The sequence below is a fragment of the Heteronotia binoei genome, chromosome 9 (genome assembly GCF_032191835.1).
Source record: "Heteronotia binoei isolate CCM8104 ecotype False Entrance Well chromosome 9, APGP_CSIRO_Hbin_v1, whole genome shotgun sequence".
NCBI classification, from domain to species: Eukaryota; Metazoa; Chordata; class Lepidosauria; order Squamata; family Gekkonidae; genus Heteronotia; species Heteronotia binoei.
In genome coordinates, this window is record NC_083231.1 from 26,195,807 (window position 1) to 26,222,878 (window position 27,072).

Consider the following 27,072-nt stretch of genomic DNA (forward strand, 5'->3'; position numbering starts at 1 on the left):
TCTATCTGCCTTCCTTCCTGACTTGCAGCTCTCAAACATCTCATGTTCATGTCACGCAGCTCTCAACATCTGATGTCTACTCTATGCGGCTCTTACGTTAAATAAGTTTGGCCATCCCCCAGGCTTTTTTTTTGTAGCATAGACTCCTTTGCATATTAGGCCACACCTCCGATGGAGCCAATCCTCCTGGAGCTTACAGTAGGCCCTGTGATAAGAGCCCTGTAAGCTCCATCAGGGGGGGTGTGGCCTAATATGCAAAGGAGTTCCTGCTACAAAAAAAGCCCTGGCCACCATTGATCTATGGCAATCTTCTTGTGTGTTGGTGGCATGCCTGAGCAGAGTAGTACTGTGACCATATTTTTGGGCATGGAATCCCATGGATTTCACAGTGTAACACACATGTCCGAAAACAGGTTTAGGATCAAGGCTATAATTCGTCTGAGGTGAGGTGAAGAAGAGCCATCCATTCAGAAGATGTTTAAGTGTTATTTCACCGGGACCACAGGCACTTCAAAAATAAACTGAAGTCCACCTCTATCAACATTAGTCAGATCTTTCAAAACTATCTCGAGGATGTGATTTCAATACTCCTGGAGCTGGAAGACTGTGATTTGAAAGGGAGGGTTTCATTCCAAAAAGCATGAAATAAATCTGAACAATTAACTCAGATGCTCATTTGGGATTTTTTACATTCAGAGTAGTCCCCCCCCACACACACACAATTGATCTGTATCAACTACAAGGACTTACTGAGCAAACGTCTTCCATTTATAGAATGGAAGGAATACTGACTCAAATGTACTGTGTATGTAGGTATCCTGATTTTTTTACCCCAAAGAGACTACGAATTACACCATAGTGACACTTTTCACCTCATTAGATGTAATCAGTGCTACCTGGACATTTTGTGTGTGTGTGGGGGGGGGGGGGGGATAAATTATTTCATTCACTACTGACAAGAACAGACACGACGGCACAGGGGTCATTTTATACAATGCAGGTGATTATTATTATTTTGCCTTAAGAAGTATCTTGTCTAAGACGGCAGCCATTCATTGCTCACAAAAGCACTGCAAAATCTTCTTGAAAAAAAATCAAGATTTTTTTTTTTCCGTTTTGTTTTAAACACAGGATACAATTCACAGAACAGGCTCTCGGAAGGGAAGCAACAGAGTTTCATACCACCTTGACTGAGATGCCGAATTTTTTTTATAAACCCCTGGCAGAAGTACCAGCTGCTCCAAATGTTCGTTAGAGATGCACCCATCTGCTTCCCAGAAGCCAGCTATGCGACCGTGGGCGCCAGTCTGCTGATAAAGGAAATGCTGCTGAGGCAGAGCCTGCGCACGAAGACGGGACACGACGGCTTCATGATGATGTGTTCCACAACGATCCGCAGCTCAGTGAAGAGAGTCCTAAAAAAGACATTTTTTCCCCTCACATCAGAAGCCTGTTTATGCGGCTCTAGTCACAACGTGTCGCTCATGGATACAAATATCTCTTCAGAGAAGTGAACCAAACAATTGCGCCATTGCAGAGAGCATTCTGCGCCGTACAGTCTTGTATGGCCAACTAGAGATTCAACATGAGCCCAGGTATGTTGAGGGCTGGGTCGTGCCTGCCCAATTCAACGTCTGCCCAGTTATATTCATTTTATAGTTAGCTTTAGGGCTGGACTGGCTTCTATTCAAAGGTATCAAACATGCGGCCTGAGGGCCAGATCAGGCCCCGGAGGGATCCTATCAGGCCTGCAAGCAACTGGCTGTCATCTGCTTCCTTCTCTCTCTTGCTTCCTTCCACATCACAGCTTGCTTTGCCAGGCTAGATCAATCACACAAGAGCTGTGGAGCAAAGCCTCTATTTTCTCCATTGGTTGAGCCTCCTCCCTTGGGGAGGAAGGGGGGGGGAGAGCTTGCTTTGCCAGGCTCTCTCGATCGCACAGCAGAGCTACTGAGCCAAGCCTCTCTTCCCTCTATTGTCTGAGGCTCCTCAGAACAAGATTTGTCAGTTATCACAGACTGCTAAATAAACAAAATATTGCAAGAGTGCTAATGTTCTAAGCATGTTTTAAGTTTAAAAAAAAAACTTTGTGTTTGTCTGGGTCCTTTATAAAGTTTACATCTTCACTACCTGGCATTATATTTTATGACACACATGGCCCGGCATGACAAGGTCTCAATTATGTCAGATCCGGCCTTCCTGACAAATGAGTTTGGCACCCCTGTTGTACACGTTGGCTGCTGCTAAGTCTACAGCCATTTCTTTTGATATTCCCATCGTTTATCTTCTTACTATTCATTTTCTAGTGAAAACTTGACTCAGGAGCTGTGGGCTAAGGATGCGGTTTATACTTTTCTTTGAAGACGGACAATTTTCTCCATCCAAAGTGTACTGATGGTAGCCAGGCAGGCAGCTTTTAGCACTTTTCTATCTCATCGTTCCTTCAGAGAGCACCTCTATTTTAACCTCTCATCACTTGCACACAAATGCACACACCCATGAGGCAGGTTAGGCCAAGGATGTGCGGCTGGCCAAAGGGCACCCAGTGCTCTCTGTGTGGAGTGGAGGAAAAAAACATGCAGTTTTATCTTCGCTCTCGTATGTACAGGACAATTTTCCTCTCACCTTCTTTTACCTTCATAAGGACAAAATAAGCTCTAGTAGCTTTAAGAACATAAGAGAAGCCATGTCGGATCAGGCCAATGGTCCATCCAGTCCGACACTCTGTGTCACAAAGTGGCCAAAAAACCCAAGTGCCATCAGGAGGTCCACCAGTGGGTGATTTTCTGTTGCAATCTGATTTAACGCAATGCTTTATTTATCTAATTTTAGCTAAATAACCATAATTTATGAGAACTCAGCAATGTCTTTTGCATGTTATATATTACAGATTCCTCTGAGGAAGCCTGCTGGTGAAATGTGTAGGAGTTTTTTGGGAATCTTAACTGAGTAAATATATTTTTACTTTAATTTTGCACTGTCCTCTTCTACCTGATCTTCTGTCTCTGAATGGAAATCTGAGCCTGAGTCTCCCGAGGTCCCAGGCAAGCACTGCCCCACATTGGCTCTTTGCGACAGCTTCATAAACCCACAGAGAATCCAAACGCTCCACCCTTTACGCCCGAGAACCATCTCAGAGTTTGAGACAGGAGTCTGTACACTTTCAAGCTAAAGAGGCCCACTGAGGGCCTCCCCTTTGTGAATCCTGAAGTCTGTGGCTATATGCGGCAGCCAAGACACAACGTCACAGTACACAGTCTACGCCACAAGACACTATGAGGGAAGAGGGAGCAGAAGACCTAGAGAGGCTGATTCCAAGCCATGTGTTTAGTTTCAGCCTGGATTTAAGTTGCAAGGATCCATGGGGTGGGGGGTGGGGTGGGTCTCCTTTCTCCAACAGGGGAACTCATGATCGTGGTAGAGCTCCTTTCTGCCTTCAGAGCACTGGCTCATCCAGCCTACCAAAGCCTGCTATCTCCAGAGACTCAAGCCATTCAAAACCCCAAATCCAGAAGGGGGAACACCAAAGGATGAAAACAGAACCCAGGGCCGGTGGGTGGGAGTCTACAAACTAGGCAATGGCCTGGGGCACCTCCCCCCCCCCCGCCACCCTCCTCCCTCTCCCTCCCTCCCTCTGCAGAACTGGAAGTCAGTGCTGCGCTCCGCTTGCCTCGCCTCCCGCCACCGCCCTCCCTCCCTCCCTTTGCAGCACTGGAAGCCAGTGCTGCGCTGTGCTCCGCTTGCCTCCCCTCCCCCACCCCCGCCGAGCCTAGGCTGGTTCTTACCAGCTTCAACATTGCTGTGCGTTGCTTCTAAGGCTTTGAAGGGCCCGCAATAGGAGAATTCGCTCCCCCTCACTTCCGGTTCCAGGAAGGAGGGAGAGTGAACTCTCCTCCCGCGGGCCCTTCAAAGCCTTAGAAGCCGCGCACAGCAACATTGACGTTGGTAAGGACAAGCATAGGCCCGGCGGGGAGGGGGAGGCAAGCGGAGCGTGGCACTGGCTTCCAGCACCACGAAGGGAGGGAGGAAGAGGGCGGTGGGGGTGGGCTGGCTTGCAGCGCTAGGATGGAGGGAGGGCAGGGGGGGGAAGGGGGGAGCGGGGGGCAAATTTTGGCCTGGGGCACTGGAAACCTCAGCGCCAGGCCTGACAGAACCTCCCATGCACAGGCCAGTTTGGTGTAGCAGTTAAGTGCGCAGACTCTAATCTGGGACAATCAGGTTCAATTCCCCACTCTTCCACTTGCAGCTGCTGGAACAGCCTTGGGTCAGCCATAGCTCTTGCAGAGCTGTCCTCAAAACGGCAGCTTCTGTGAGAATTCTCTCCGCCCCACCCACCTCACAGGGTGTCTGTTGTGGGAGAGGAGATTGTAAGCTGCTCCGAGACTCTTGAGAGTTAGAGTGAAGGGCAGGGTATACATTCAATATCTGCTTCTTCGTCCTCCCTTCCCCACACTTTTTGATTTAACCTCGCTCTTCCAGGGCTGATCAGAAAGCAATCTGAGGAAGGCCTTGCAAATCACCAAGTTTCAGATCATCTTTAAAAAACTGATACTGCCAAGGCTCAGGGCCTATCCCACCCCCACCCCCCACTTCCGAAGTACAGTAATGATTATGGGCACAGGGGAAATTCCTCATTGGTTTCTTACCGGCAATAAGGATTTCTGCGGGAGGAGTACCGGAGCGTGAGAAACCTGTAGTAGATGAAAGGCTGCAGCAAGCTTCCCTGCCCACTGGAAAGAAAGGGGAGGGGAAAAGGGGGGGAGCAATTATAAAGGAAAGATTAATTTAAGAATACAATGCTTGATTTCTAAACCTTTCACTTTTTTAATGTGTACTACAAACGCTTTCAAACAAAAACAAAACCCCTCAGCAACACTGTTTTAATACACATAAACTGATGAGAAATACACCAGTGCATGTTAGCTTACATTTTGAAAATGTTGTGGCAGCTAGGAAAAGGCACCATATTAACAAAACATCAACAACAATGCTAAAAAGAACCACAGGGGAATACACAGCAGCAGCAGCAGCAATGCCTAGACATCATTAAAAGCTGAGGGAAACAAAAGAAAACAAAACATGTTCAACTTGCATGTTCTCTTTTTTGAGAATATTAGCGATTACTATATGAAGCCACTGATTAGATCAGGCGCCTCCCTATACTTGGGCATCTCCATTTTATTTGCTTAGAGACAATGAGCCTAAGATTACTTCGGTGGAAGCAAAATTTGCCTCAGTCCTTTTACCCCTTGCATCCAAAACGACAAAGAACACACATTTTTTCTGCCCCTCAAGGTTGGTAAATCAATGAACTTCTAAAGCAATAAAAGGAAAGGGAAAGAAGCACAAGGACCATAAACCAGGCACCAAGCAGGCATCTCTGAGGAGGGAATTCTGAAGTCCAGGCATCATTCACACGGACAGGGCACCCACAATATGGTCTCTGAAGATATTCAGTGGGTAGGACAGATTCATATGGGAAGGTGGTGTCTGAATTATCCCTAACACTGATTAGCTGTGCGGCAGCTGAAACTGTCAAATTCAGTCAAGGAAGCAACTTCAGAATTCGCACTAGATGGGAGGAGCAGCCTAACCCTTTCTATACGGACACTGATGGGACGGCAGCTTTTGTTTGAGAAATGGGAACTCCAAGAGCAGGGGTGGCCAAACTGTGGTTCAGGAGCCACATGTGGCTCTTTCACACGTTGTGTGGCTCTGGAAGCCCCCACCACCCCATCAGCCAGCTTGGAGAAGACATTTGTCTCTTTAAATCACTGAGAGCCAGTTTAGTGTAGTGGTTAAGTGCGTGGACTCTTATCTGGGAGAACCTGGTTTGATTTCCCACTCCTCCACTTGCACCTGCTGGAATGGCCTTGGGTCAGCCATAACTCTCATAGTTGTTGTTCTTGAAGGGCAGCTGCTGTAAGAGTTCTCTTAGCCCCACCTACCTCACAAGATGTCTGTTGTGGGGGGGAAGGTAAAGGAGATTGTGACCGCTCTGAGACTCTGAGTATATAAATCCAATATCATCTTCTTCTCCAAGCCAAGAGAGTCAGTGGCTTGGAGAATGCATTTAAAATTAAAGTTGCTTTCTTTCCACCTCCCCTTCTTCCCTCACCATCTATTCGCCTTCCTTCCTTCCTTCATGTCTTGTGGCTCTCAAACATCTGACATTTATTCAATGTGGCTCTTTGGTGTAGTGGTTAAGTGTGCAGACTCTTATCTGGAAAAACCAGGTTTGATTCCCCAATCCTCCACTTACAGCTGCTGGAATAGCCTTAGGTTAGCCATAGCTATTACAGTTGTCCTTGAAAGGGCAGCTGCTGTGAAAGCCCTCTGAGCCCCACCCACCTCACAGGGTGTCTGTTGTGGGGGGGAGAAGATATAGGCGATTGAGTCTAATTCAGAGAGAAGAGCAGGATATAAAACTGCAGTCTTCTTCTTCTTCTCCTGTTATGCAAGTTTGGCCACCCCCATCCAAGAGGGTCCACTCATACAGAGGAGTTCACTTTCCTACCGCAGGAAGCAGCATAAACCATGCCTGTAATTTCCTCTCCCCTCCTCCCGAACACACAGGACGCTTCCCAGAATGTTTCTTTTAAAGACAAGAACTGAACAACCTTTGTGGTACTTGTGAGAAAACATCCACCATTGTTACGATGCTGCACACACTGCTTTTTTCAAAAAAGCTTTTAATAGAGTGCATCCAGGCAAAGCCCACTTGCCAGGCTCACACAAAGTGAGTGCTGCAGCTCAAAGAATGTGGCTAGTACCGTTCATATAATCCATTCCAACCAGGAACATGTGGGATGTGTTACAGAGCTGAACTGAGCTAGCTGCTTCTGCATCAGAGATCGCTTACTGAACTTGACACTCAAGCCCCAGGTTTGCGTTCATGAGAAGGAATCTGGACTCTCTTCATGCACTTGAAAATCACGTTCCTGCAACAGCTGATGAATACGGACTATGCCAAAGGTGGCCAACAGTAGCTCTCCAGATATTTTTCGCCTACAACTCCCATCAGCCCCAGCATGGAGAGCTACTGTTGGCCACCCCTGGACTATGCAAATCTCCCACCGGAGGAGTAGAGCAACCATCCTTGGACAGTTATGCAGCAAATGTTACGCAGCTCAAACCCAGAACTTCTCGCAGCTCAGCTGACAACCTCCAATCTGAGTCTCAGTTCCCGGTCAGTCAAACAGATCCCTGAAGCAGGACACTGCAAGGATACTCCATGGCTCCTTTATAGCCTTGCATATTCTAACTGGGCTACAGAACAGGTTGATCATTAAAAAGAAGTCAAAGGATCGTCTGTCATACCTGAAAAGCATGAACACGGTTGCCGGCATCAAGAAGATTTCATTGCAAGCTATAAATTTGAGGATGTTCTGCTGATTAGCATTCAATTTGTCCAAGAGATTCCGTAGGAAGAGAAGACTGTTGGAACCCCTGGCCTTCAAAAGGAAAAAGAAAAGAAATTTCAAAGAAAACGAGCAGTTTTTGCACGCTTGTTGCATAAATAAATATTCAGCTTCACAGCATTTGCAAATACTTTACAAACTCTGAATGCCAACAGATGGCTATCTGAATTTCCAAAGTCTAAAAAATAAAAGGGGGGAAATCGCTGGAGACCTTTAAAATATATTTCTTCAGAAAGAAAAAAGTCAACATACATATTGTGAGATGCAATGCTGTCTGTAGCTTAACTACAAGTCATACATGCCACAGAATATTTCACACGTTCTGGTAGAAAGTTCATATACATCTTTTTAAAAATGCACGTATTGGACAGCTGCAAGGGAGCGCCATACAAAATGGCACACCCACTGGCTAGCCACATAAAATGGCTCTCCCACAGATATGCATCATCTACTTTTCAAGGCTTTTTTAAATGGAAAAAAAAAATCACAGATTAATCTTTAAATTAATTGATCAAATTTAATCTAATCAAAATTAAAGATTAATTTAAATTTCAAAAACTAATGAGAAGAACTAACTCTTGGAACAAGGATTGCAACTTAAGGCCTCTTGCCCCACTCAACCAGTGGGTGGCCAGCGAAATGAGGGGTCTTATAATGGCTGGAAGACCTCAGTCATCCAGGAAAAGCAAAGGCTGAAAGTACATTTAAGTGGAACCTCACCTAAATGTTAATCCCTCCCAGCTGCAGACTGAGAGGCTGGGCCTGCTCTCTGCTGTGCAACAGTAATGAACATGTGACCTGCTGTTTCCTCCCTGCACCTTGATCCCAGGACACTGCATCTCTCACAGCCCACACCCCTTCCTCCAAACCAGCCCCTACCCTGAAAACACAAACAGCTCCCGGGGCAAGGATCCCCACTCGCCTTGGCGTCCCAGCAGCCATGTTTCCCAGGGACGTGGGACTCACATGAATTGCTGAGCAGTCAGGTTAGAACTGATAAATGGAAGTACTTCTTCACCCAAAGGGTGATTAACGTGGAATTCACTGCCACAGGAGGTGGTGGCAGCTACAAGCATAGGCAGCTTCAAGAGGGGATTGGATAAACATATGGAGCAGAGGTCCATCAGTGGCTGTTAGCCACAGGGTATTGATGGAACTCTCTGTCTGGGGCAAGAAACGCTCTGTACTCTTGGTGCTTTGGGATGGGGGGGCATAGTGGGAGGGCTTCTAGTGTTCTGGCCCCACTGTTGGACATCCTGATGGCACCTGGGCTTTTTGGCCACTGTGTGACACAGAGTGTTGGACTGGATGGGTCATTGGACTGATCCAACATGGCTTCTCTTATGTTCTTAGGTAATAGCCATAGAGATTGGGAGGCTGCCTTGGGAAGGGGGCAAAACCGTTCCCTCTGCCCCTTGTGAGAGCTCTCCTAACAAAAGAGGCAGAAGTTCTACCCAGGAATAAAGTTTCCAAAGGTTGGAAACGGCTGCTGGGAGAGGAGATCCAGGAAGGCCTGTGGCTGCTGACTGTCTGAGGGACCCAGCCCAGCACATTACATTTTCACTCTTCCCTTCCTATGAGGAGTGGGGGGCAGGAAGCATCAGGTGCTCTTATCATACTTACATCCAGGACCTTCTTTGTGTAGGTAGCAGCATGAAGCAAAGAGAACAACAGAACAGGGAAAATACTCACTGGAGCGGACGATAAGGAAAAACGGCAAACCTTTCACACATGGCATCGCATCATTTCAGGATGAACTTGCAAGCACTTGCTCCCACTCAACGGTGTCAGAACACCTTTGGTCTCTGTTCGATGTCCCAGGGGCAGGAGGTTTCCAAGGAGGCCTGGCTAAGGACAGCTGGATGGGGGTGAGGAGGGCAGAAGGTCCAGCCCTTTGAACGTGGAAAGGCAATTTTAACAGAGAACAATCAACCGACCAATTACTTGGTCAAGAGAGCACTCGTATGCTTTCTGAAGCCATTTTTGAGCAGTGCACCAGAACCAATGGAGAAGGGAGGGGATACTACTTGCCAATGGAAAGTGGGAACTTAGGCAAATTCAACTATAAATCCCTCCTCCATCAACAAGACTGGGCTCTACTTTGCATGCTGAAGGTCCCAGGTTCAGCTAAAAGGATCAAGTACCAAGCAACGGGAAAAACCTCCAACTGAGGCTCTGGAGAGCCACTGCCAGTCTGGGTAGACTACACTGAGCTTGACAGAGCCAGGGTTTGACTTGATCATAAGGCAGCTTTCTGCAATTATTTGTAAAGAGGTCCCAGCAACATGCAGATCTATTTGGGCAGCTGAGTCTTGGATTTCACTCCAGAGCTCCTGTGCAACATTTAATCAATTAAAGATGGGTAAAGCTATTTTTAAAAGAAATTCCCTCCTTTTCTCCCTTTGGCCCCCATTAAAGTGATGCCTGCATCTCCAGCTCCAACTGATCTAGAGGTAGCATTTTGACACTTGAGTCAGAGAGCTGTCAAATGCAGTCTCAGAAGCCAAGCCTCAAGTTCTAAGACAGGGGTGGGGAACGGCCCTCGAGGTCACTTGGTGTGGCCCTTGGGGATTGCTGGACTGAACCAAGCCATGTGGCAGCCTCCCTGGGGCCTGGCTGGCCAGCGAGGATCGTGGGACCGGGCCACGCTGTGCAGCAGCCTCCCCAGGGCCAGGCAGGGATCACAGGGCCCAGATGTACTGTGCGGCAGCCTCCCTGGGGCCTGGCTGGCCGGCCAGAATTGCTGCAGGGCCTGGAAATGTTACTGCCATGGTTCAGTTTGCACTTGATTATCCCAGATGGTGTGGCCTAATATGCTAATATTAGGGGATGTGGTCTAATATGCTACTGAGTTCCTGCTGGGCTTTTTCTACAAAAAAGCCCTGGACCTATGCATTTGCCTACAGTGGCGGGCCGTGTGTGTGTGTGTGTGTGAGATTAGGCTCTCCCCACATGACTTCAAATAGAAAAACAATTATTTGCATTAATTTTACTGGCCTGAATCTTTCTCTCTTGGTGGAGCAGTTTTTTAAGTTGATGTTTTTTTATGGCCCGCAAATGATGTTATAAATATCCATATGGCACTTGGCAGAAAAAAAGTTCCCCACCCCTGTTCTAAGAGAATCACCAAAATGGTCTTGGGAGTTTTTAACCACATGAATCAATTAGTTGTTCCTGCAGGCATAGCCAACTTGCCTTACTTATCATCATCGCATCGCCATGTGTGCCACATAACCAGGAGCTCCTAAGATCGTCTGGCAGCCAGACGTTCTAGCTCTTTTTAGTGTCGTGCTCCACTAGGCATCAAGCTAAACCTTTTTTTAAGACAAGAGACATTTCAGAGGTGCTTTGCTATTGCCTGCCTCTGAGTCACAACCTTGGAGGTCGCCCTTCCAAATACTAATTTGCCTTACTTTTTAATGCTTATGCTACTAAATTTATCATCCATCTTCAGCAGTACAAAGCTGCAAAAACTTAGCAGCCTCCCCCTCTGTAAGCTGTTGGGTGTGCTGTATGTTTGGTGTAGTGGTTAAGTGTGAAGACTCTTATCTGGGAGAACCGGGTTTGATTCCCCACTCTTCCACTTGCACCTGCTGGAATGGCCTTGGGTTAGCCATAGCACTCGCAGGAGTTGTCCCTGAAAGGGCAGCTGCTGCGAGAGCCCTCTCAGCCCCACCCACCTCACAGGGTGTGTTGTGGGGGGGAGAAGATATAGGAGATTGTAAGCCGCTCTGAGTCTCTAATTCAGAGAGAAGGACGGGGTATAAATCTGCAATCTTTCTTCTTCTGGGAACTGCTTGTTTCTGTTATCTGGTCTGGAAACAACACGTAAACCCATGACACCACCATACCTCACTGATTACATTTTCATCCCCCCACCTCCCTTTTTTTCCAAAAGCAAAAGTCAACATATGCACCCCACAGCTAGCTTGATCCTAACAGGAATCCCGCAAGGTAGACTAGGCCAGGAACAAGTGACCGATACAAGGTCACCCAATAAGCCTTGCTGCCAAGGCTCGCAACCAGGTCGCTCTGGAACGGAAAGTGCTCCAAGTCTCCGAAGAACCCTTGGGAGAAAGGATACTGGTAACTGGGTAGGAATTCACAAAGATGAGGGAATATAAGAGATAGTGGCAGCTGTCCTCCAGCAGCGCCTGGGCCAGAAAGGCCCGGCTCAGCTGGAAGTGTGGCAGCCTTTGGTGAAGTCGGAGGGCGCTGGTGAGAGCATTCGCCAGCAAGGCACGCTGATAGAAACTCGCCGCTTCGTGCAACCTGCGAATTATCAAAGGAGAGGTTACCATGCAAACCAGGCCACAGCTGCCGGGCTTCCTCCCGCGAGCATTGCATCACCATTGCAAGTGCTCTGGAGCCGCCCCAGCCCACGCACAATCACTGCTCCACACTGAAGAAGCAGCCCTTGTGCTTTGGTGCTGAACACCACAGGTGCATCAAGTGGGGATCGGGGAAGGGCTCAAGAAGTGATCTGTGTTTCTTTGGAGAGGAAAGGGGGGAAAAGACTACGGTGAACAATATAAGAATATTTATCTGTTTGAAACTAGCTGCCTCTGGCCTGGATCCAACGGAACGCTTCTGCAGGCGGAAGGATTTCCATCTGTGCATTACCAGTTTCTCTCCTTCCCTTTTCCCACTGCAGTTCAAGATGGTCCCAAAACAATTCTAGGAGGCAGAGGAGCGGAAGGGAGGGCTTGCACGCCACAGACAAAAAGCCTCCTGCCCACAGAAATGCTCTTGCTGGATCCAAACTCATATAATCAGCATTTGGCAAAACAGACATGGGCCAACTACTCCAGAGCAGAATAGTAATGCTATTTGGGTTGAAATTAGCTATGCTTATACAGCTTCTATTGCAGAGGACAGCAATCTGACAGGAAAAATGTCAAAGCTTTGACCAATTGCCTGAACTCACTGAATGTGCACGCACAGACTGCAAAAGAGGCATGAAGGTTATTAAATATCAGTAAATATTTACCTATTGATCATGATAGGAGAGATTTCAGAAAAGGCTCAAAGCCTCCACTGAAATTGACAACTGTTCAACCGGGGCTGGTGTGTTATGCAGAAGCAGCCACCTTATTGGCATTCTCAGTCCCATCTAACATACCCACCATCCTCTCTAAGGGCGCACACAGCACAAGGGCATTGTGGTCTTCAAGGTAGTTCTGATACGTACCCAAGAAGAGGCAGGACAAATAAAGCCGAGCAGTAAACTGTGAATATCCGGGACAGCCACATTGCTGTGTCCAATTTATTAGCCATCAGGAATTGCTAGAAGGAAAGATATAAAATATCTATCACTTACAGATTTAAAAAAACACCCTTGGGTTATGGATATGGTAAATTTCAGGCAGTATGAAGAGAGATTGTGTGTGTGTGTGTGTGTGTGTGTGTGTGTGTGTGTGTGAGAAGTGACAAGTCTTTTCCGATTTATGGCAACCCCCTATTGCTTTGCTATGAATTAACGTCCTCCAAAACGTCCTATCATTAAAAGCCATTGAAGGCTGTGGCTTCCTTTACTAAGTCAATCCATCTCATGTTTGTCTTCCTCTTCTCCTGATGCCGTCAACTTTTTCTAGCGTCATCGTCTTTTCCAATGAGTCTAATCTTCTCATAACATGACCAAAGTATGAAAGCCTCATTAGATCCTGTAGATTTTCCAGGTCGTGTGGCCATCGTCTTGGAGTTTTGGAACCTGACGTTTCGCCAGCAGCTGTGACTGGCATCCTCAGAGGTATAACAGAGAAAGCTAGAGTTCTCTCTGTCAAGCGAGAGACACTTATATCTCTGCTCTGGCTCTAGCCATGGGGTGGTCAAGCTTGCTCAGCGTGAGAGCCACACAGAATGTCAGATGTTTGAGAGCCACAAAACACAAACATCAGATGTTTGAGAGCTGCAAGATAGTTAAGGAAGGAAGGAAGACAAATAGATGGGGGAGGGAGAGGTGGAAAGAAAGCAACTTTAATGTATTCTTCAAGTCATTGGCTGGCTTGGCTTGAAAAAGTGATCTTTTTATTTTTTTTATTTTATTTACCAAATTGTTTAAAAAAACACTATTTATAGATAACAACGATAGTAAAATGAAAGTTATAGAGATTTTTTGCATTTTTAAATGTTTAGAAAATTCACATTGAGAGATGGAAATTTATTTATTTATTTTATTTAGTAGGCTTATATTCCGCCTTTTCCCATAAATGGGCTCAAGGCGGATCACAACATATAATAATAACAATAAAAAACCTACATATCAAAGTTAAAGGAAAGGAAAGGTCCCCTGTGCAAGCACCAGTCATTTCCGACTCTGGGATGACGTTGCTTTCACAACGTTTTCACAGCACACTTTTTACGGGGTGGTTTGCCATTGCCTTCCCCAATCATCTACACTTCCCCACCCCACCCCACCCCCCAGCAAGCTGGGGACTCATTTTACTGACCTCGGAAGGATGGAAGGCTGCGTCAACCTTGAGCCGGCTACCTGAACCCAGCTTCCGCTGGGGATCAAACTCAGGTTGTGAGCAGAGCTTAGGACTGCAGCACTGCAGCTCTAACACTCGGTGCCACAGGGCTCTTATCAAAGTTAAAACACCATATTAAAATTAAACAGTAAAAACAATAAATAAAATGCACCACCAGCGGACAACAATAGGTCTTATTAAATAAATTCCCAATTCCCCGAGATTACTATATGAGATGCATTTGATTGGAAGGAACTGAACTGTAAGAAGGATAAAAGTTTAGCTGTGAACATAGTGTTATAGGATAATTATAGCTTTAAATATATGATGTTTTTGTTGATCTTTTTATTATCCTTCTTGTTATTTGTAAATAGTGTTTTTTTAAAACCATTTGGAAAATGTGATTTAAAGAAACAAATGCCTTCTCCAAGCTAACTGGCAGGGTGGTGGGAGCTTCAAGTGCCACACAATACATGTGAAAGAGCCACATGTGGCTCCCAAACCCCAGTTTGGCCACCCCAGCTCTAGCTCAAAGGGAGCCTTGCGTTGTTCAGAGCACAAGGGTATCTGGTTTGCCTCACGGCTAGGACAGCAGGCAGCTTTATCCGAGTTTTCGATTCCTTGATTCTGCAAGCCCAGGCAACAGTTGTGACAGATTTACTATAGAAAACATATTGGCACACATCCCACAAAAGAGTGCATCCAAGGCACTTACAACACCTGCAGGGAATTTCCCACGGTCACCTAAAACGGTCTGGGAGTCCTTTGCTGTGGGCCATGCATGACAGACCCCAAGGGGAGGGCACTTCTCATGCTGAACCTGTCAGGCAACCGTACAAACACAGCCTGGAAGATTACCAAAGAGATGAACGGTGTTGGGCACTCGCTTGCTACTGAAGGCACCTAGCAGGAGGCAAAATTCACCTCTAACCAGTGTTCCCTCTAAGCCGGGTTAGTGTGGGCTAGCTCACAGTTTTTTAGCCCCCAGCTCGCCCATTTTTGTCTTTGCTCAGGCAAAATGGCCCCAGAACAACCAAATTTATGCAGTAGCTCATAACTTTTAATGCCAGTAGCTCACAAAGTGGACTTTTTGCTTCACAAGACTCCACAGCTTAGAGGGAGCACTGCCTCTAACGACTCCACACTGGAACCCGCTCCAACATGATCAAAACATTTCTGACTGCACACTGGCACAGCATCACAGTGTTATACTAGCACTGCTAGAAAGTTTCAGCCGCAGGTTAAGGAAAATGCCAAGTGAAAGCATACAGTCCCAGAATATAAGCCAAGCCAGGCCTGCCCAGATTCTGACTCACTAAGGTACCTGAGGCAGCCGTAAAAAGGTAAAGGTAGTCCCCTGTGCAAGCACCGTCATTACCAACCCACGGGGTGACGTCACATCACGACATTTTCTTGGCTGACTTTTTACAGGGTGGTTTGCCATTCCCTTCCCTAGTCATCTAAACTTTAGAACTTTATTACCCACCCACCCCTTTTTGTAACTGCTTGCCTGGGACTGAGGATTCTCAATACTGGCACATTCAAAAATGCACCTAATCCGCCCCATCAGCAAGTAGCCCAGGCTTGGCATAAGTCACCACACAGAGAGACCGCTTCTTTTAATGGGAGAGCGGAAGATGGTTGGGAAGAGATGCATAAAAGGGAAGTCTTGCCTGCCTCTGTGTGTTCTGCCCAGAGTCCTGCCTGCCTACCAAGTACAAGGGGCAGGATGAATCTGGTTTTGACACAACCACACCCACCCCATGCAGAAAAAGCACAAAACAAACTGGCAGGATGCTGGCTGTTTTCCCTGCCCCCACTCCCTGCCGCAAGCTCCTAAATACGCCCACAGTTGATCTACTTGCAAATTTTGGAAGCGTGCTGCTCAACATGAACGTGATATGGGATCGCCTGCACAGCCAGTGGCCCAGGCAGTTTTTGCCACATTGACTGATGAAGGATAAGGTAAGACAGAAAGCACGCTTAGGTAGAAGTAAACCTCACTAAAATCAGCAGGACTTTATTTGGGATCAGTTTGCTTCTGATGCATTATTCCCAGGCAGCCTGAAGAAGCCAGGCAGCATTTAAACCCAGTCTCACGTTTGGTCACATCATGGCTTATCTGCACAGAAAGCAGGTTGTAGAACAAATGTTGTGTTCATGCAAGATAGTATCTTTTTTTCAGTAGAACGCTCAGAACTATATACGTTATGTACGATCTATATTGCTTACTATGAGATAGAGATATGTTTCAAAAGCCCATTTTGTCGGTGCTAGGATCAACAACTGCACTGTCAAACACACATCCATTGAGTGAACATAAAAACATAAGAGAAGCCATGTTGGATCAGGCCAATGGCCCATCCAGTCCAACACTCTGTGTCACACAGTGGCCAAAATATATATATACACACACACACACTGTGGCTAATAGCCACTGATGGACCTCTGCTCCATATTTTTATCCAATCCCCTCTTGAAGCTGGCTGTGCTTGTAGCCGCCACCACCTCCTGTGGCAGTGAATTCCACATTTTAATCACATCTTTGAGTGGTTCAGAAACTATAACAACAGAGGTTTGAACTCCAGCATCTGTTTTTAAAAGAGGCACCAAAGTTGTGTTCACTCTTTCACCCTGACCTGCAAACATCTGCCCACAGCTGCAGACAGGAGAAGAGCAAAGGAGGTTCCAAGAAAGAGAAATAATAAGTCACATTCCCAGAAGGAGAGCTCAAGACAGATTCATGGAGAAGTCTTATCAGTCACTACTAGCCATGGTGATTGAGGGGAACCTCCACTTTCAGAGGCACTAAACCTCTGAATCCCAGAGCCAATAGGCAATATCAGCCTCAGCCTCTATGCCTGTTGTTGACCCTCCAGAGGAATTGGTTGGCCACTGTGTGAGACAGGATGCTGGACTAGATGGACCATTGGTCTGATCCATTAGGGCTCTTCTTAAGCCCACCGAGGTCACCAGAGGCAAAGAAGGAGGTCCTTCCTTTAGGAGCGCAGGGAACGGTGGAAAGGGCTGCATCTGATGCAGGAATTGAAATGTCCTCTCTTCCAACACAACCCCAAAGGCCCTGGAGCTTCCATCCTATAAGCCAAGATCTGCGAGAGGCATACGTGATCATCCAACAGGTATAAAAAGCACCTTATGCATGCTTAGGGAAGAGAAGAGATTGGGTTTATACCCCACCCTTCCCGCAGAGTCTCAGAACAACTTACAACCTCCTTTCCCTTCCCCTCCACACAACAGATACCCTTGTGAGGTAGGTGGGACTGAGAAAACTCTTTCGAGAGCTGCTCCTATCAGAACAGCTCTGAGAGAACTGTGACTGACCCAAGAACACACCAGCAGGTGCATGTGGAGGAGTGGGGAATCAAACCCAGTTCTCCCAGATTAGAGTCCACGCTCCTAACCACAACACCAAACTGGCTCTTATATGGCTTTGTCAGGACACAAGCATTGTTTCACTGGGCCTGCTACAAACATGGAAGATAGCTTTCACCCTTGGTTCCATCCCAACATATTAATGAGCCTGCAGTCCAACAAAGGCCCCCAGGACTCATGGAACGTATAACAGTTTTCCCCAAATTTGAGTACTGAGCTCTGAGAACATGTTCAGGGACTGAGCATTTACTTATCACAAGCTCTGGATAAAAGCTGGGAGAGCTGAGTTCCAATCTGCACACTGCCAGGAAGCTTGCTGGGTGACCTTGGGCCAGTCACACAAGGTCACTGAGAGGACACTGAGGAGGAAAACACCTTTTTAATGAGAAAGGGATGAGGAGTCTGAGCCTTTTCAGCATGATAGAGGTTTATACAGTTATGCAGGGGAATGGGGGGGGGGGGGGAACAGGCAGGGAAAAGTTTTTCTCTTTCTCCCATAAATATAAATCCAGGTGAGTAGCCATGTTGGTCTGAAGCAACAGAACCAAGTTAGAGTCTTTCTCCCATATTACTAGGACTCAGGGGCACCCAATGAAATTGATGGGACTGTAGATTCAGGACAAAAGTCAATGAGTAATAACATTATACAAGTCACTGGCAGAGAACATAGCAATGGCCACAACCATACACAGTATGGTTTAAAAGTAGATCAGACAGACTGATAGAGGAGAAGTCCACCACAGTGGCTACTAGGAAAGGTGTCTGAAGACAGCCTCCAAATACACAGAGAGTATACCTCTGAATGCCATGGCTAGGAGGCAGAATCTGCAGAGACCTTGACCTCTATGCCCTTTCTGTCAACTCTCTAGAGCAGGAGTGGGCAAACTGTGGCTTGGGAGCCACATGTGGCTCTTTCTCACATATTGTGTGGCTCTCAAACCCCCTGCTGCCCTGTCAGCTGGCTCTGTTTAAACCAAGCCAGCCAGCAGCTTGGAGAATACAGTTAAAGTTGCTTTCTTTCCCCCTCTCATAACCCCCCCCCATTTGCCTTCTTGCCTTCCTTCCTTCTTGTGGCTCTCAAACGTGATGTTTATGTCTTGCGGCTCTCAAACATCTGACATGTATTCAATGTGGCTCTTATATTAAACAAGTTTGGGCACCCCTACTCTAGAGCAGATGGCTGGACTCTGGATGAAGCAGCATGCTGGACTGGATGGGCTGAGGATCCACTCCAGCAGGGCTGTTTTTAAAGTGGGAGGCTGACATCTTCCTCCCTGAGCTCCCTGGAGAAAGCTGCTAGCATACTAGAGCGAGGACTGTCAGATCTGAGAGACCCAAGTTCGAATCTCCCCTGTGCCACATAAGCCCACCAGGCACTTTCAGGCCAGCTGTGCACTCGCTGCCTAACCTACCTCACAGGGCTGTTGTCAGCATGAACTGAAAACGAGAGAGCAACAGTATCGCCTACCCAAAACTCGTTGGGAAAAAGATCTCCTGAAATCTCTTTTGAGACAGATCTCCTGCTCTGCCTCTCCCTCTGAAAGAACCCGAAGGTGGGGGCAGCTTCCGGGGGGGGGACCTCTCTCGGGCGTCCTTCTGCAGGGCGCCCATTCCCACGGCCTCAGCCGCAAGTGGTCTGAAACCGGTTTCAAGCCCCCCCGTGTAGACAGGCCCAGAAAAGGTGCCAAAAATCACTCCCAGAGCGGCGACTGTCCCCTGCAGCGCCTTCCCGCACTCACCACGGCTCCTCCTCCGGCGCCTCCCTGCATGGGCCCGTTCTGCGCCGTGTCCGCCATGCCCGCGCCGCCGCCACAGCCCGGGGAGGAGAGAGTTAATCCACCGGGAGGAAACGGGAGGGGGGAGAGGGAAGGAGAACCCGCAAACTCCGGGCGAGGCTGCTGCGGCCGCCGTCCCACGCGCCCCAGGGAACGCTCGAGCCGGTTCCGGGCGGAAGGAAGGCCAGAGAAGGGCAACGGCCGCCGAGTGCGCAACGCGCGCGCTAGAACCTTCCGGCAGGCGACAAGGACCTCAAGGCAGCTCTCGACCGGCGGAATGATGCGCCAGTGCGCATGCGCCCGAAGGAAACCTCATCCGGGGAGTCAGGCCAGGAGCATGATGGGGCTTGTAGTTTCTGAGGGCGCGAAACGTCTCGCTTCTTGCACCGAGGCGGTCTAGAAGGCCTGTTGACGGACTCCGCCTTTCTCTCTTTCCTTCCCGCCGCGCCTCCTTAGCTGCGATTCCGTAACCCTCCTCGGACCGGTTTTTCCGCTGACAAGGGCTGGCTGGTTCACAGGAGACCTTTCGTGGGTGCCTAAGGCTAATTTCACACATGTTGGATAATGCACTTTTAGTTTCCAAGTAGATTTTGCTGTTTTGCACAGGAAAATCCAGCTGCAAAGGATTGCTAAAGCACATTGAAAGTGCATTAGCCGACGTGTGTGAAAGTAGCCTTAATGTTGGTCGTCCCCCGAGGACAACAGTGCTGACAGAAAGGAGGCAGGGAGATGCAAGGGGCGCAGCTTTCCCTGCGGAAAAATGAGGGCTGCGATCACAAACCCCTAAATAATGCGCTTTCAATCCGCTTTCAGTGCACTTTGCAACTGGATTTTGCCAATTCGCACAGTAAAATCCAGATGGAAAGCAGATTGAAAGTGCATTGTTGTGTGTGCGCACAGCCTAAATGGATCGGAAATCTTTCCTGTGTGTGTCTGCTGGAAAGCGGGGATGGGGGGAGTTATACCGTCCAAAAAGGGTTTCCGTTTTCCTTTCCTCCCTCATGCAACAGGTAAAGCTTCCCCATTCTCTGCCGCTAGCCGCAGGAGACGGTGTGCCTGATGGATCCTGCTAGCTCCCTCCAAGCAAAACGATTTAGGACGGATCTCTCTAGAAGAGATTGGAACCTGGATCCTCTTGGCTTTTCCTAGCCTCCTCACAGAACATCCTGGACACATTCATTCCATATTCCATATAGTCCAGTATTCCTATCTGCTATTCAAAATGCTGTGGAACCTCTCTCCTGCTGTTGGTGCGCTATTGTGAAAGGCAGAAATGCATTTTGAAATGGGTTTATATAGATTTTTAAATCAATGTATGGCCCTGCAGGAATAGGGATCTAGCTGTGCTTTAAACTTCCAGATAACATGGGCAGGACATGCCTTCTCAGTTTCATCATGGAAAACAGAGTAGGGCAATGAAAGAAATAGCAGAAGACCTGTGTTTTATTTGAAGTCTATGTGGCCACAGTGGCATGAGAAAGATTTCCATCTGTCTGCTTTATATGTTTTGACTATTTTCCCATTTTTTGTGGGGGGCGGGGGGAATTTTAGAACGTTTGTCAAAGTTCAGCAAAATTCTCACAGGCGGTTTGAACAATGGAACCCAGAAGCAAATATGGGGGGGGGGGGAGAAAGAGCACAATAAAACTTAGAGGTTCTGGAGCTCTGCTACTGTTCGCTCCTGCCCAAAATGAGGCCTGGTGATCCCTAAGTCCAATTTGCTAAGTGTGGTGCTGACCCATCCATGGCTGATCCAAGGGGGGAGGGGTTGGGGGGCTAGGCAAACTAGGATCTTGGCACCCTTCTAGTTCAGCATTCCATTTTTTACAGTGGCTAACCAGATGGTTTTGAGAAACCAGCAAACATCACACAGAGGGTGCGGCTGCCCCCAAGCAAGTAACACTCCACCTTTGCACACAGAGGTTACTTAGGGTTGCCAATCCCTGGGTGGGGGCAGGGGACCCCCCCCCCCCGGTTTGGAGTCCCTCCCCCCACTTCATGGTCATCAAAAAGCTGATGAGGGGGGGAGGGAAATGTCTGCTGGGAACTCTATTATTCCCTATGGTGATTTATTCCTATAGGAAAGAATGGAGAATTGATCCGCGGGTATTTGGGGCTCTGGGGGGACTGCTTTTTTAGGTAGAGGCACCAAATTTTCAGTATAGCATCGAGTGCCTCTCCCCCCAAATACCCCCCAAGTTTCAAAAAGATTGGACCAGGGGGTCCAACTCTATGAGCCCCAAAAGAAGGTGCCCTTATCCTTTATTATTTCCTATGGAAGGATTTAAAAAGGTGTGTGGTCCCTTTAAATGTGATGGCCAGAACTCCCTTTGGAGTTCAATTATGCTTGTCACACCCTTGCTCTTGACTCCACCCCCAATGTCTCCTGGCTCTACCCCCAAAGTTTTCTGGCTCCACCCCCAAAGTATCCTGGCTCTACCTCCAAAGTCTCCTGGCTCCACCCCAAAGTCCCCAGATATTTCTTGAATTGGTCTTGGCAACCTAGGTTACATTCCAGCTTTTGACCACCACCTGCCTCTAACTCCCCCTAGGACTCTAAGCAAACTCACTCTAGTAAACATGAGGAGACAGTTTACTGGATCAAAATGAATCAGCAGTGAAGAAAAATGAGAGCATCAGACAGGGCAGGGGTGGCCATTAGGAAGGAATAATTATTATATGGCACCGTGTGTATTATAGCTAGGAGATCAGAAACTGTCTGACAGTCTTAAGTTTTGTAGTGAGCTAAACTTCCCTGGGGGGGGGTGGTGCTGAGAGACTTGTGGCTGGCCCAAGGTCACCCAGCTGGCTTCATGTGGAGGAGTGGGGAATCGAGCCTGTTCTCCAGATTAGAATCTGCTGCTCTTAACCACCACACCAAACTGGCTGTCATCAGTGGCAGACTGGCCAGGGTGTCAACTTGTACGATGGCAATGTCTGATGAGTGTGCCCCTTAAACATTAGGAAATATGTTTAAAATGTTAATGTCCTTTTAGTAGCTTGAAATTATAATAGAAGTTCTAGTATTATTACTGCAATGCAACTAAAATTTACATTGTATTTAGGGTTGTCAGCCTCCTGGTGAGGCCTGGCCCTGGGGATCTCCTACTTTCCAACTGATCTCCAGCTGGCAGAGATCAGCCTCCCCTGGAGAAAATGCAATTGGTATTTACATTTAATATCTGCTGCATACTGCCAGTAAATGTACAATATATGTACACTGTAACTACTAAATATATATATATATATATATATATACACACACACACACATTTATTTCACAAAAGTTTTAATTGTACCTTTTTCCACTTATGTATTTGAAAATTTTATTTATTTCTTATAAAAATTAAATGATAGCCTTATAGTTGTGGGTGGACCCCCTTTGTCTCCTGGCAACCAATATTTTTAGAGCCAGTTTGCTACTGGCTCTAATTAGGGAGGGCTGGCCAGGGCCACATTTGCAGAGCCTTCGTGACTCACTTTTGACTCCTGACCCACAGGTGGGGAACAGTGGGCTAGAGTCCACTTTGTGGGAGGCTATGAGTAGATCCTCAGGACACAGGACTCTTCACTAACTGCGTTTTGTGGCCCTGAAGTCCTTATACCTCTCGCATTAAAAGACTGTATAGTGAAGATTCACATATTTCATCTGAAGATACAAGTTTTAGACCACAAAAGTTTTTTCTTGCATAATATATTATATATATAGGTCTTTCTAAATGTGGAAGCAAGCAGCCCTGTGGTGCAGAGTGGTAAACTGCAGTACTGCAGTCCAAACTCTCTGGCTCACAACCTGACCTCCGGAAGCTGGGTTCAGGTAGCCAGCTCAAGGTTGACTCAGCCTTCCATCCTTCTGGGTCAGTAAAATGAGTACCCAGCTTGCTGGGGGGGAGTGTAGATGAATGGTGAAGGCAATGGAAAACCACCCTGTAAAAAGTCTGCCGTGAAAATGTTGTGATGCAACCTCACCCCAGAGTCAAAAATGACTGGTGCTTGCACAGGGGACTACCTTTACCTTTTTTTTTTTTTTTTTTTAATGTGGGAGCCTCCAACTGTAAGTTACTTGTTGTGGCTATTGGGATCAGAGGCCGCTGCAGAGAGGAAAGGAGCCTTTGTACATCTACCATATTTTTATCCCCCCCTATTTCCAAGGGCCCTTCTGCATTTTATCCCTACAACGGCCCTGCAAGGCAGGCGAATTTGGGAGAGAGCAACCAGCCCTGTGGTCACCCAGCAGCTTTCTATGGCACGGGGGGCGGGGAGGAGGATATCCAGCTGAATGTTTAAAAAGAGGGGGGGATGTTTCTGCATCCTGTCTGCCCCCTACGTAGAACCTTCTGCAAACTTGAATGGGTGCTGGAGATGGTCTAAAATGTAACCTTTGACCTCCTGGGAAGAAGAAGGTGAAACCGTGGCAGCCTCCATTGTGAATATAAAAAAACAGCGGTTAATCAAATGTCTCTCTATCATTAAACAACACACAGTTCCCCTGAAAGGTTGACAGGAGAGGGGGGAACGTGGACGTCTTTAGACTAACAATACCAGGGATTTGTTTTAGAATCCTGCAGTAGGTACAGAGGGACCAGCCACCGAACTGGGCGACATTCCCTATTTTACCAGCCCTGCAATCCTAACCATAGTTACAGCCTTCTAAGTGCCTTTTAAGTCAATCTGCCCCGAAGAGTGTAAATCTGTTTAGGACTGCACTGTGGGTAGCATAAATTGGATAAGATTACCTGCTCCGTGAGTGACTGTTTCACTGGGTTATGGTTGTGGATCAGGGTGTGTTCTCTCAAGACACAAAACCCCGAATCACAAACCCCAAATCTTTATAACAGACGTGCTGGTTAAAATCCCAATGTCTGTAGCAGAATGTATCGCCTCCAGCCAGCATTTGCTTTTTCATCTAAAGCAAAGCAAAGCAAAGCAAATTTTATTTTTATATCCCGCCCTCCCCCGCCAGAAGGCGGGCTCAGGGCGGCTCACAGACATGACAAGCATGATTTGGTTAAAATAGACAGCAATAGTTTAAATAATACAATTACATGAATTAATAAAGTTTAAAAATATAAAAATAAGAGAATAGGAGATTAAAAGATATAAAAATATAAAGTAGGTAGAAATAGGTGCTATATTTCTGTCGGTCATAGTTTACATATTATCATACATCAGTTCCAATTTCAACATAAAGTGGCTAAAATTACAATAGTTAGTCAGTTTGGTCAGGTCCTGTTCCAAATGAGAGCTGAAAAAGATGGGTTTTGCAAGCCCTGCGGAACTGATTCAGATCCCGCAGGGCTCGCACCATCTATCTTTTCCACCCATGAGAGAAAGAGAGAGAATAAAATACAACTACATTTGTTCAATGGGTGAATGCATGTAAAAAAGACAGTAACAGAGAGAGAGAGAGAGACATTCCTGGATTTTAAATTACAGACATGAGATAAAGCTTGTTTTGCAGGTCTAAGGAAAGATGCCGGAAAGGGGGGGGGGGAGTTGTGAGCAAGTGTTCCCTCTAAGCTGAGTTAGCGTGAGCTAGCTCACAGATTTTTAGCATCCAGCTCACCCATTTTTGTCTTAGCTCAGGAAGGACGACCTCAGAGCACACTAATTTATGCAGCAGCTCACAACTTCAAAGCCAGTAGCTCACAAAATAGAATTTTTGCTCACAAGGCTCTGCAGCTTAGTGAGAACATTGGGAGATTCCCACCTGTCCAGCCACTCCAGTTAAACCAGTCCTGTCCCCCCCCCCCCCCCCCCCACTGCTGGCTCTCTGGTCACCTTGTTGATTCACTCTGCCTTCACTCGGCAGGGTCAGGAACTTCCATTTCTAAACAGGCTGTCCTGGCTGCAAATATCCTGATGTGACTATTTGGGGTTGATGGGGTGGGGTGGGGGAGGCAAAAGGGAGGGGAAGCAACCTGACGAAGATATTCAGAGGTTAGCATGTCAGGCCGGAAAAGAAAAGCCCAAAAGACAAGGGGGACAAAAAGAGAGAGGAGAAGTCCGCAGAAAAGAACAAAGGTGCCTGTCAATTAGACTAGGTGAAGCCGAAGCTAATGGATCCTCGGCCAGAAGAGATGCAACGTGCAAAGAAAAGAGGCCGGGAGACCCGCACAAAAGGGGTGGATATTAATTGTGAAGCCCGGGCTTCGGGTGCACGTGCCCCTCCCTTGAATGTAAACAGAGGCCACACAAAGGAGGGCTCATTCCTCTCTGCGACGCTTGTTCCAAGGACAGCTTGGGGCCCTCAGCTCACATCCCCATAACCTTCTGGCTCACCAGCCTTGTGGGTCCCTTGATGGAGAGAAGCAATGCCAGACCAGAGAATCCACACAGGTGTGGCCAGGGAAGGAATCTAACCCTATGAACAGCAAAGGTGCCCCTTTCCACACAAGTGATTGGCCTCTGGATGGATACTGGTGGCGGGAAGTTGGTTTTGCCCCATTGCTTCCCCGTGGCATTGTGGTGATTCCATGCACCACCGGGATTTTCCTTGACTTCACTTTCCAGAGTTCTTTCTCAAACCTCCTTTGCCATGATGTTTGAGAGTGTCTGAAAGGTGGAATTCGCTTCCAGACGATTTAGGGATGGCCCCAAGGATATATCCAGATGAGCAATTGTGTTGATCTGAAGTGAAAGAACCAAGTTTGAGTCCAGGGGCACCTTTAAGACCACACCCAAAAGCTTATTTATTTATTTATGTATTTATTTATTTAGTCAATTTATAGTCCGCCCTTCCCCATAATGGGCTCAGGGCGCATCACAAACACAATAAAACAGTACAATCCAACAGTAAAACCATTCAGCCATAAAACAATCGATCCAGAATCAGTACTTTTTTTCTAGAAAAAAGCCCACCAGGAACTCATTTGCATATTAGGTCACACCCCGATGTCACCATTGTTTCATGCAGGGCTTTTTTTGTAGAAAAAGCCCAGCAGGAACTCATTTGCCTATTAGGCCACAACCCCTGACACCAGGCCAGCTGGAACTGTGTTCCTGTGCATTCCTGCTCAAAAAAACCCCCAACACCTTGCCCAGAATTAAACTTTGTTAGCTTAATGGTGCCACTGGACTCAAACTTTGTTCTACAGCCCCTGGAATAAACAGCTTTAAGAAGGGTTTAGATAGATTCATGGACGATAAGTCTATCATTGGCTACTAGCTGTGGTGGCTGAGGGGAAACTCCACATTCAGAGGCACTAAACTGAAGAACCCCAGAGCCAGGAGGTGACATCAAGGGAAGGCCTCGGCTTCTGAGCCCTTTGGAGGAACTGGTTGGGCACTGTGTGAGACGGGATGCTGGACTAGATGGACCCCTGGCCTGATCCAGCAGGGCTCTTCTGATGTACTGATGAGAGACGGCAGCATCTTCTCCGCCCCTCCCTCCCTGCAGCAGCCGGCTCTACTCTTGCAGGCCACCAGGGGGCAGGCTTGGTTGTCTTAAATCAGCCATTGGCAATTTGGCCTATCTTTCCATCAGGGCGGCCGTCGCAGGGCTTTTTTTAAATAGAAAAAGCCTCTGGTCCTCCCCATGCACGTGGGAATGGCCATCATGGGGCAAGGGAAATGTGGGGAGAAGTGCCACCTGGAAGCCCCGTTGCCACTCCACTGCAGCAAAGCCAGAACTTCCATAGGAAAGTACTGCTGTGTGGGAAGGGCCAATGGATCTGATGAGTTCGCACAAGAGGTCACTTATATTAACGCTTCCCCAGGCCTAAAATTAAAAACCTTGGTGTGACAATCTGACTCCTCCGTGGACTTGAATGGACTTAGAAAGGTGTAACTCAGCTTGGCAGTGCGTGGAGGGCTAGCGATTAAGTGAGCAGGGGGAGGAGGCTGCAGCATTGGACCCTGCCAAAAACCTTAGAATAATAGAATCATAGAGCTGGAAGGGACCTCCAGGGTCATCTAGTCCAACCCCCTGCACCACGCATGGAACTCACAAATACCTCCCCCTAAATTCACATAGCAGCAACCCAGCCGTAGGGTATGTGCCCCCAGCTTCCT

The 27,072-nt window shown here is 47.5% G+C and overlaps 1 protein-coding gene across 1 annotated transcript; it reads right to left on the reverse strand.

Annotated features, from left to right (window-relative positions):
* Positions 1–982: 982 nt before the first annotated feature.
* TMEM33 (transmembrane protein 33) lies at positions 983–19,380 on the reverse strand. The gene is made up of 7 exons (XM_060246330.1): positions 19,024–19,380; positions 12,613–12,707; positions 11,506–11,693; positions 9,045–9,112; positions 7,321–7,454; positions 4,647–4,730; positions 983–1,415 (listed from the first exon to the last, which is right to left on the reverse strand). Exons 1-7 carry the CDS (start codon positions 19,078–19,080, stop codon positions 1,286–1,288), a joined length of 756 nt encoding a protein of 251 aa, XP_060102313.1. The 5' UTR covers positions 19,081–19,380; the 3' UTR covers positions 983–1,285.
* Positions 19,381–27,072: the final 7,692 nt, after the last annotated feature.